Genomic DNA, 12,105 nt, shown 5'->3' with positions numbered 1-12,105 from the left:
CAGAGAAATACCGTCTGGAAAACCAAAAGGACGACAACGACAAAAAGGAACTGGAGTTTAAAGCCATATCCACAGATTATCAGCTGACTGCTCCATTTGTTTGAGTGAATGTGAACACGTGACCTCCTGGGTTGTGGGCATCCTCATTACCATGCTTTGCTTGGGCTGCCAGAGCACAGTGCGTAACTCCGCTGCATGGAAAGCTAGAAAGCCATGTTGATGTCTGCCTCTAACATTCTGTCTCTGAACTTCATTTGCTCCCCTTTAGCTCACTTTACCCTTCCGTAATTTGTATTTGGCAGTCATATTGACAATATTCAATTAGAAGGTCTACACAGAATATCCAGCATAATATTAGATCAATACAATGCAATAAAGGTATGTGTCATTGGGATATACTTAAATACTTAACATTAACATATCAATCACAGCCTTTAAGGACATCACTATCACTTTCCATCATTCATACAGTTCAAAGGTGAGACCATTAATCTTTAATATGGATAATTATTTGAAATTTATTTTCTCTGTTTCCCCACAGTTGTGAGGAAAACTGGCTCATCTGTGTTCTTCATGGTTGCCTTCTTCATCCCTATTGAAGTTTCCCTGAACTTTCCCTCCAATTTCATTCTCTGTGATGATCAAGCTAAGGAATTTAGGCCAAATTGGAATGATGCTCATGGGTCTGGACTGGTGTGGACCACCAGTTGATTCCAGCTCCATTACTGTCTATATACTACTGACAACGTGTTCTATGCAGTGTTATGATAAAAGAGAATGTAAAATTAAGGGTTATTTAATTTTAATAAATAGGATGACATTTAAACAATGAATGACATCTGATTTTAAAAAAGCATTAATTTCACATCATTTTAAATACACTAGTTTTAGTGTAAAAAGACAACATACAGTACTCATTTCCTAATTTTGACAGATGACAGCCATCTTAATTTTAGTGACTTAAAGGTCAACTTAACATTCTGACCAAAATTCAAACGGAAACTATCACTTTCATGGCTTCCTATTTATTTTCATTATTATAATCAACTATATGTTTGTTTTTAACTTACCTCTTAATATTTTGCTGGGTCCTGCACCTTCATAAATATCTAACACATCTGCATAAAATGAAATAAAAGATCCAAAGCTGATTCTAATGGAAAGTCCTTGGTTTACACTAAATTAAAAGGAAAAAAAATAAAGTTTTTAGGCTGTGATAAATCTCAATGCATTCTGCAATTTGATTGTGTTTTCCATTCTGTGACAAAGCATATGGGGTAAGCCATCCTACAACTTTAATCATACAGCCCAGTCCTGTAACTATTACCAGAACATACATATTTAGGACCTTGTCATCTAGCACAATTGAATTCATGCGTTCATTAAAAAAAACCTTTCCAATGCTCTGCCCTTCCAGCCCCAGTAACATTAATCTACTTCCTTCTATGAATTTAGCAATTTTAATTACTTTATTTAATTGAAATTATGAAAGATGTATCTTGCAAGGTTAGTTTATTTCATTTAATACTTCTAAGTTTCAATAATGAAAGTCGGATAGGAAACCCTTCCTTTTCTGTGGCCAAATAAAGATATCCCACAATATGTACATTCCACATTTCCGTTTTCACTTCATCTAATCTTAAAAATATCAGTGAAGCCGGGCGTTGGTGGCACACGCCTTTAATCCCAGCACTCGGGAGGCAGAGGCAGGCGGATCTCTGTGAGTTCGAGGCCAGGCTGGACCGACAGCCTCCAAAACAGAGAAACCCTGTCTTGTAAAAACCAAAAAAAAAAATCAGTGAAATGTTAGACACATACTTGCTGTCCTGTTTATCAGAAAATCTGTGAGTCTAAGTCAGATCCATTGACTCATTCTTGTATTCTCTAATATTTATATGCACTATAATATGATCACGGATTGAATGGTGTCAGTGTAACTAGTTTATCATAAGAAATAAAGATGAGTTCAATGCAAAGTTTCAGTTTGGTTGAGTTTTTATGTTGTGGCAATAAATTTGTAAGTCTGTAAGAGTAAGTTAAGTAAATATAGCAGAAAGTTTGTGGTTTGATCTTTGGGAGGGAGAGACATATAGTGACTAGCTTTAAAAAGAAAAAGGTTAAATTATTTAATTGACTATATTAAGCATGGCCATGATATCTAAAATTTGTTTTGAGGTTGAAGTTTAGATTCCAGTAAACTGCTGCTATTAGTTATATCTTAGATAAAGTTTTTCTTGGTGAAGAGTAATTTTTAAGTTTAAAATTGAATGAGGAACTTTGATACAGTCTATCGGTTGCTAGTTAATGAAAATTGTAACTATTTTAAACATAGAGTAGAAAGGGGAATACTACATTGGAAGACTTTCAGACATACTTTCAGAATACTACATTGGAAGACTTTCAGGATATAGACAATGGTCTCTTACCGGATGATCCAGCGGCAAGCAACATCTGACCCGCCTGGCCTCGGGTAACGATCAGCTTGGAAAGACCCAGAATTTTCCATCAGCAAAAATCTTCCATCACAAGCTGTGGCTGTGTGAATATGTCAGCTAGTGTTAGATATAAGTAAGCAGTTAGGCATAGGAGCGATTAGGAGGATATAGACCAAGGTCTCTTGGTTCATAGCAGTATTCACTGCAAGCTCCTTTCTCTGGAGGCTTTTATCTGAAATTCCCATGACCGTGTGTGCTACACAAGCAAATGTAAATTATATATCCCCAACTTTTGCAAGGTTCTTAAACACTAATTCAGGCCATGTTGGCAGCATGGTGAAAAACTGGAAAGGAATGAAATAAAAAGGAACCCTTTAGAGTTTTGTAATAGCCATTTACTATGTCGGTGAATTTAGCTATTCTTCAGGTTTATTTCAGACATTTCTCTAGAGAAAGGGAATCAACAGCGTCATGTTGTACAATTAGATTCATAATTTTTAAAGTGTTGGGATTATTCTGTGTTTGTTGGACCCTATTGCAGAGCCTTCAGTAACCAAAGACTTTTCTGTACTTCTTGAGTGTTCTGTACTTGCCGTCATGTGGAGTCATGTGACTGAGTTGCTTAATCAGCTATTCTACAAATTGTGTTTGTTCACAAATGTCCCCTTGCCTGTAAACAGTTTATGAAAGAGTCAGGTAAGAAAGGGTGACAGACAGGAAGCTGGCATCCTTAACGCCTAGACAAGTATCTATGACTGCTTTCAGGGGAACATCTTCATCTGAAGTGGCTAGGAATTTTTGTATCACAGTGTCTAGCCTGTCCTAAAAAATATGATTAATTTGCTTGTTTAGTTTTCCATGAATCTTTACATTTTTATTGCCAGTAAACAATCTCTATCTTAACATGATATAAATGAACTCTACTAGTCCCTGAATATAAACAAAGGTATAGAAATTCCTGAAAGCAGTTGAATTACATAGTTTTAAACTCTTTACAATAGTGTTCAGGATTCTAAAGGTAGCTTCAGGTATTCTTTCCAGGACGTGAATGAATAAGAAAGGTAACTGTACATCTGACAGAGAATCGCAGATAGGTTCTCAAGATTAAAAAGAATTAAAAAATGTATCTCAGATATGAATGAGGAGGATGTGTGGAGTCTTGAATCTGTGACCTGACCAGAGCCTCCTGGAAGAGCACTAGAAAAAATGCTGAAGGGGAAAGAAGCAAATGCGCAAATGTTTGCAGTCACCCCATTAGCCACTGGTCACCTTTCCTTCATTCACAAAGCCATCCTGCTGGCAGGCACTTGGGACCCACCACGAGCTCCCTCTGCTGGCTCGATATTTACCCATTCTGTCTTTTCTTCAGGCATTGAGTTCACCAGGATGCATGAGTTAAACATGATCTATGCAGACACACCAAAGGATATCACATGCAAACATCTGAGCATGCAAACTACAAGAACACTTGCCAACTTTGGGACAGCCCTGCACCTTGGTCTAAGAGCCGTGATTCAGCGTCATATTCCCACACAGGTCAGCTACAGAGTAAACTTTCTTGCTTGCTCAACTCTACTCTGAAGAGAAACACGACTTAAAGAAACATTGTTTTAGCTATAGTCAGCTATAAGTTGTATAAACCCAAATAACTAAAGACTAAATACGGAAACTTGGCACAGAAGCAATCATTAATTCGACTCTATTAATAATACAAGCTAGAATTAGAGCTCACAGCTGGGTTAAAAATCAATAAATAAGAGAGAGATCAAAGGTCAATGTCTTACAGAGAAATAGCTTAAATTACGGATTTATAAATTTTTCTCTGAGTATGGATTGATGCACGAGGACTTTGAGGTGGGTGTCCTGCTGCTAAACACTGGAGTTGGTGCTGAAGGGATGTCTAGGGCTGGGGGGCTTACTGCCACCACTGATTAGAATGAATAAGATCAGCTGTGTTCTGAAACACCTGCTGCCTGAAGATAGCTCATTGATTGATTTTTCTCCTACCTTGGCTAAACAATGATTTAAAACTATGTTTGAGAAATGAATACAATGCTAACTTTATAAGTCATATAAAGGAATGGAGATAATAAACTCAAGAGAGTCCTGTGATAAAAAGGGTGATCCTAAGGTTTAGTAAGTACAAAGACATCACATACTGAAAAAATATCATACAGATTATTGTGTTTTTAAAGCAAAAGTAAACATTTAATTTAGAGGCTGAGGCTCATCTTGTGACTTAGAAAAAATAATTTATTACTTTAAAACTTATTTGTAGATAATGTGTCATCCTTACATTATTAGTCTTATGATTAATTTTTGGTATGAATCATTATAAACTTATTTTGAAAATGATGAGATCAATGGGGTTAAAGGCCAAACAATAAGTGAGACACATTTTCAAATTATTTGATTCATTTAATGTCATTGCATCATCTCCTATCTTTAAAGTTGTTAATCATCGGTACATAGGTTTAAATCTATATTGCTTTGATATGGATTATTACTTTAGAAACAGAAATAATGATAACATTTGCTTCTTCTTGATGGCACATTTGGATCATATTCTCTTGGAAAAGGTTTTGGAACATGCCAGAAAAAATAGCCCCACAGTGTAAAGATCACCATCTTCCTTTTTTTTTTCTGAAACAGGGTTTCTCTGTATTGTTTTGGAGCCTGTCCTGGAACTCACTCGGTAGACCAGGCTGGTCTCGAATTCACAGAGTGCTGGAATTAAAGGCGTGTGCCACCAACGCCCAGCTCACCATCTCACTTTTTGATCAGCTTAGCAATATAAAGTAGATATACAATATTCCATAACCTGCATTTTCTTCCAGTACAATACAACTGAACTTCAAAGTACATAGCTCAACTCTGTATGCTTGAAGTTTATCCAAGAACATTTGAATTGGGATTTCTGTGTAAGAGAATCTCAAATAGTTATTATTTGTAGAGTTGTTGCTGTGTAACAGACCCAATGGCTGTCCTATGAAGTATGGACCTGGTGGTAGGTAATTTTCCTAATTTAGTTTTGCATTCGAATCTTCATCTCGAATTAATGTCAAGGAATAGGAGAACACAGTGATAAGAGACAAGGAAATTGCAGCTTTAAAGCACCCCAAGAGCTGTGTTCACCATCACTGTCCATGCTTTGTAAAGTTGACTAGTACTACACATTTGATCATAACCTTAGCACTAATGAGCCATAGACAGAAGCATCATAACAATGATCTCAAGGTCAGAGCCTCTTTCAAAAAATCAGAAATAAACCAAAAGGTGATTACGGATCAAACCAAAAATAGGCTTAATTCAGGCTTCTCTTTAAGTGTTCAAAAATGAATTATAGGTTAGAGTTAAGTTAACAGTACCTTTCAATTATTATGATCTGAATTTAAACTTGTATGATAATAGGTTACAATGCAACTACATTATTTGATAAGATTCTTTCTGGCAAGCTCAAGTGGAAGCAAACTGCAATGAAATATAAATCAAAGAGAGATTCCATTTAGATTATCTATATTGTAGTGTATGTGCTATTTAAGTTTTTATTAATAACACAATTAAGAAGAGAATAATCAGAAAAAATAACAAAATAGATAAAAAACACCATTTTTAAAACAGAAAACATTGCTATTAAGTTGTTACCCCAAACTGTTTGTGTTGTTTATATAACTACAGGAAGAGAAGAAAAACAATGAGGAAAAGTGAATGATGCTCACTGATATGATACTGTGAAGTAGGGGCAAGAGGAGTGACCTTATATGAAGGTGAAAATATCAGGAAATGGTATCATATTATTAGTACTTATTCCTCAGAGTCATGGTGGCTTAAGACAAAGGTGAGATGAAAAAGAGTGACACTCCCTCCCTACCTGAATTATGCTCAACTGGTCACAGTATTCTTTACAGAACTCTCAAATGGGATAGTGTAAAATTAGTTACACATGATATTATGCAATTAAATTTAAAAATAATGTATCTATTAGATTTTGTGTTAAACTATGCATATGTGTATTGGAGTAGATAGCTCTTCACATTTTCAACCAGAAGAGACTAAATGTGTATATATAGGTATGTGCACAGATATGTGTACACATAAATGTGTATGTGCATGTATATCTGTGTACATGTATGTGTGTGGTGTGCTTGTATGCCCATGCATGTTTTTGTGTGTGGTGTGTGTGCTTGTATGTGTGCCTGTGTGTGTGTGTGTATGTAACCATAGAGGAGAAAAGATGAAGGAGAGTGAAAGAAGGTGGGTGGCCTTACCACATAGTCCTGTGTCTTCATCTGAACCGTCTGGACAATTCACTTCTCCATCACAAAATAAATCAATTGCTATACAATTCCAAGTGTTAGCACAGGGCCGTGAGCCAGGTTGACAATCTACTTGGACATTGCCTTAAAAAAAAACAGATTTAAATCATAAGCTTCTTGAATAGTAAATTTTCAATTGGTCGGATATACACAATGACTGAATATTTCTTGTGTGCTTTTCTTCACGTTAGCTTTGCAATGGATTGATGTAGTTCTTTTTGTAAAAAGGAATACTTATTTCACTTGGTTAATCATTTGCAAAAATTCAAGGCAATTAAACAATACAAATTCACAGATGTCAAATGTGAATGTTGATGTGTTCATTCTATTTTTTTGTAAACTTGCAGTTTAACCACTTAATCTCTATGGTGGTTTGAGTGAGTATGACCACCATAAGTTCATATATTTGAATACTTGATCTATGGTGGGTGGAACTCCTTGGGAAGGATTATGAGGTGTGACTGTGTTATAGAGAATATGTCATAGGGGCTAGTTTTAACATTTCAAAAGCTATTCTCAGTTAGCACCCTCTGCCCCATACTTATGGATTAAGATATAAATTCTCAGCTACTACCCCAGTGCCATTCTTGACTTCCTGCCTCGGTCCCTACCACAATTATCATGGACTCTATCCCTCTGATTCCATATGCTACACTGAATGCTTTCATTGTAAGCTACCTTCATCATGGTGTCTTAACACATCAATGGAAACATGCCCAAGTTTCTAATTATGGGACAATATATTGTAAAGTTTATTATAAGCATCTAGTTAATTCATTTATCCACAGCTTTATTGTTTGAAAACACAGAGGAGTTCCTAAAGTCTATAAATTCTCCAAAGGAAAATGTTATCAAAGAAAACCACTCTGGAGTAAGATAAAATATCTACTTGCAAGTGTACTGATTAATAAAAGTGGAGAAAAAGTTGGCTATTTCTGCTCCACAATTCTTTGCTTCTTGTCACAGCCATTCTTAGGGCATTCAATACAAACACGTCTCTCTAGAGTGTGAGATCATTGTCTGCCCAGGGTCTTCCAGTTTATAGCTCTTAGCCTGTTTATCCTTCAACTGCCTTGCTTCCTTGGATGCAATATAGAGAGACTGTCTTAGTTAGGGTGTCTATTGCTGTGAAGAGTGACTGTGTCCAAGGCAACTCTTACAAAAGAAAACATTTAATTGAGGTGGCAACTTAGAGTTTCAGGGTTTTAGTCCATTGTCATCACGGCAAGGAACATGGTTCAGAGGTTCAGTTCATTACCATCATGGTAGGACATGGGGATATGCAGACAGACGTGGTGCTGCAGGGGTGGCTGTCACATGTTGATATGCAGGCAACAGGAAGTAGACTGAGACACTGGGCAGTATCTTGAGCGTATATGGAACCTCAAAGCTTACCTCTACAGTGACATTTTTCCTCCAACAAGGCTACACATACTCATCCTAATAGTGCTACTACCTTTGGGGGACATTTTCTTTCAAACCACCACAGCGACGTACCAAGACACACGTATTTCTAGAAATTAATTTTGAAATTCTATGAGACATATTCTTTTTTACCTACAAGATAATATGTTTTCCAGAGCAATGTAGAAATTTGAGTTTTTGTTTGCAATTAGACTATCAATTATGCTTCAAGGGTTTTCAAAAATTTAATTCCGTAACATTTGTATTTGTTATTTGAAAAATACATACTTCTTTGAAAAGAATCATATATGTATATAATGTATTCTGATCATTTGTACCCCCATTACAGCTCACTTCAGACTCCTCCACCGTGTCTCCTTCCCAACTTCACGTCTTTTCCTTTTCTCCTACTGAGTTCTGTTAGCATTTCTAGTACATGTAGGGAGTTGGGCCATTTGCTAGTGTTAACATGAAAGGAAACACTGTACTGCCATCTGCTGGGGCTTAAAACTATGACAAGCAAAATGAATTCTGAAATTTCTGATGCTTTCTATAAAATCAATAGGGAAAATCAAATATTTGTATCATATATCCACCAACCTAAATCTTGTTTGAGGACATTTATAGACAGGGTTGGTGAGCATATAAATAACTAAGTTTGACCTTTAAAAACTAGCTCTGATTAAAATGAACATAAACCATTTGGGAAGCGAATGGAAAAGTTAAAATCTAAAAAAATATAGTATAAAAATGAGAGCTCTTATCAATGGTAAAGTAATCTCATTTAATTAAACAAAGTAGAAATATAGTTATTAAATCTAAATGCACATTATGCTTTAAATACAAGAGTTACTTATCAAGCAAGTCATTTAACTACTGTGTCCTGATACACAAAAGGCATAATATTTGATAACATATCAGAAACTCTTGGTAAATAAATAGGTGGAAAAGAAACATTTCCTTACATATTTATGCTATTTTGCCAGATGCCCATAAGATTCTATGTACTTAGTGCTTGGAAGAATAGATTTGGGGACATAGCTAGGAAGATAAGTCACTTGGGCTGTCTTGATGTTGTCTTTGGATCTTTGCTTCCTGAATCTCTACATGTCTCTCTATTTGTCTGTCAACCCTTAAAGTTTCACTGACAGGAGATGGCTCTTGGAACCCTGTGATTCCTGTGCTGAGTAGTTTTATGTCAACATATTCAGTCTCCAGTCATTTGAAAGCCTAATGTCCCAAGTAGCTTGGCCTGTGAACAAGCATGTGGTACATTCTGTTAATTACTAAGTTTTGAGGGAGGGTCCAGCCCACTGTGGATTGTGCCAGCCCTGGGTAGGTGGTCCTGGGACATATAAAAAAGCAGGCTGAGGAAGTCTTGGGGCGCAGTGAGCAACACTTCTCTATTGTTCTGCACCAATTCCTGGCTCCAGGCTTCCGTTCTGTTTCAATTCATGCCCTGACTTGCCTCAGTGATAGGCTGTGACATGAACCTGTAAGCTGAAATAAACCCTTTTCTTTCCAAGTTGCTCTTGACTTTGGTGTTTTATCTCCTACTGAGACAGTCCCTGTAGTGATCCTTAATCCACAAGCTTTTATGGCTACTTATGCCATGGCATTTTACAGGGTGGAGATAAAAGATAAAAGGGGGAAAATGCTTGTGTCACAGCAGAGCCTCTGTTCTCACAGATCTTGATGCAGGAAAAGTAGTCCATTATTCATTTTTGTAGGGTTTTCTTTTGGGGGGAGGGCAGGTTGGTCTGAGCATGGGCTCAAACTCCCTACGTGGCAAAAGGTGACCTTGGCACTCAGATCATCCTGCTTCCATTTTGAGAGTGTGAAGATCGTAGGTGTACACCACCACACCCACATTACACGGTGCAGTGAAAAGCAACTTCCCAAGTGAGCAGTGGGTAGCCAGAGTTGCATGCTAATTTGTTTTCATGCGACGATAAGAGTGCAATGAAGGCACTGGGAAGTAGGCAGAGGTTGAAACCATCTTCACAAGAGAATTCATATGTGAACCGGGCTCTGAGCATCCCTGGATGTAACTGAATAGACAAGTATTGAGCCTATGTGTCGATGTTGCAGAAAGACATCAAAATAAAAGATTCACAGAAAGGTCGAGTTTATCTAGAAGTGACAATGGTGAGGGCCTGTCATGAAAGAGTGAAGAAGGCTTGGAAGAACGAGAATGGTCCTTCCTCAAGTAAATACCGCAGAACATTTGTTAATGGATGAAATCTCTACACCCCTGGCTTGAGCAGCTCAATCAAAGGCACAGTTCAGATTTTTTTGGCCCACCATGATGTCCTTCACAAAATCTGCTAATTGCTTTTTCCCCCTCTTCAATCCACAGCTTTTAATCACACAGAAGATTAATGGCAAGATGTTGCTTTTTGTGTGAAATAGAGAAAACCCATAGTATGGAAACTTTCATGTGTCTGAAATCATTGCCTACACCATCAGCAACAAAAGACTAGAACAAGCTACAGTATGTAAAGCCTTCAAGCCTATGATCAGGTGCCCAAATAGTCCCTCCAGGCATATGGTAGCAGCCAAGAAATAAATCTGTGTAATGTGGCCTTAGCTCCAGTTGCTCCCCTCAAGTGCTCCAAATTGGTTAGTAAAACTTTACAGTAATTGGCAACAATGGCAGCTGAACAAAAGAACATAATCCACATGGACTTTTTACCTGTTGTCATATAAAAATTCCCTTTGGCAGAATTTATTATAGTACTAATGCTGGGTATATGATGCATGTGTTTGTTGATTTTTCTCAAACTCTATCTTCAAGGCATATAAAAATGAGAATAAAGTTAACATCCCTGAAAGACATATTCATAATAAATTACTGCTTGGAAACTGCACTTTTCAAGTTTAATTGCCTCGTTCCTCTCTATAAATCTATAGAGTCTTGCTAGATGAGGGGAATAAATGAGAGGTATGATTCAGTACTCATTGTCTACATGACTTAATACAAAGGAAAATATGATATTTCACTACCTAGTTACCTTACAATAATTCCTTGTGAATTAATTAAGGCAATTCTATGAAAACAATGTTCTGTTGTTGCATAAGTTACAAGATGAAAAGGAACACCACCAATTTGAAATCATGTTTGAAAGTCTCACGTTTAGAATGATATGTAATTGCTGCTATAATAATATGCCTTGTTGTTATTTTGATGTTAGTCATTAGGAGCAGGGTGAAGTGACCTAACTGGTTCTGTCCATCTCTGTGTGAGTTTCTGGGTAATGGCATATTAATGTATTCTCTTTTTATCTTTAGTCTACTTTGCAGTAACAAGGAATATCCAGGCACCATCTCAGGCATGTGCTTCAATATTTACATTCTATATAACGTTTATAAAATTCTAAGATACTCTATAGCTTTGTAAGTAGTTAAGGAGTAACTGGTAGAATTAGTCAATGAGGAAATCGGACCATGTCTTATCAAGAGTGAACAGTTTGATATAAAATTTTGCTGTGATACTAAGAATCATAAATTAGAACTTAGTGCATGCTTGGAAAATTCAGTACGAGATACATCTCAACATTTTATATTACTTCATCTTTATTCTGAACATCACTTGCTCATTTCTAATAAGAAAGGAAAGCCCAAGTGTGTGTTGACGATATTCTTGTACCTCAAGGGATGAGGTATTTTGCCTTGTTTTCTGTACCTGCTTTTTCTTCCTCCCAAAGGTACTTGACATATGCTCAGCTAGGTTTCACTATGGCTCAACTGTTTTCTTCAGCACAGTTTGGGAGAATAAGTTCAAGGCTTTCTTTTGTTGTCATATATCTAGTGTTTATTGTCCCATCCCTGAGCCATTCCATGCATATCTCCTATAAATATTTGATGCCTCTAAAAGGACCGCAGTAACTCAGTTAGATGAATCATACAAGGAGTCTATAAACTGACCAATGGAAAACAAGATGCTAACA

The 12,105-nt window shown here is 36.7% G+C and overlaps 1 protein-coding gene across 3 annotated transcripts in view; it reads right to left on the bottom strand.

Annotated features, from left to right (window-relative positions):
• The window catches only part of Tmprss15 (transmembrane serine protease 15), a 103,892-nt gene that overhangs the window by 72,689 nt on the left and 19,098 nt on the right, over positions 1 to 12,105 (bottom strand). For all 3 annotated transcript variants that reach the window (XM_040750556.1, XM_040750557.1, XM_040750558.1), the window contains 3 exons: positions 6,704 to 6,835; positions 2,427 to 2,535; positions 1,071 to 1,177 (listed from right to left, as the gene is read on the bottom strand). In XM_040750556.1, the coding sequence (XP_040606490.1) occupies positions 1,071 to 1,177; positions 2,427 to 2,535; positions 6,704 to 6,835 (348 nt within the window). The remainder of the gene's footprint in view (positions 1 to 1,070; positions 1,178 to 2,426; positions 2,536 to 6,703; positions 6,836 to 12,105) is intronic.

This window comes from Mesocricetus auratus, unplaced genomic scaffold, assembly GCF_017639785.1.
Source record: "Mesocricetus auratus isolate SY011 unplaced genomic scaffold, BCM_Maur_2.0 Super-Scaffold_100008, whole genome shotgun sequence".
Taxonomy (NCBI): domain Eukaryota; kingdom Metazoa; phylum Chordata; class Mammalia; order Rodentia; family Cricetidae; genus Mesocricetus; species Mesocricetus auratus.
This window is presented reverse-complemented; position numbering and strand designations above follow the sequence as displayed.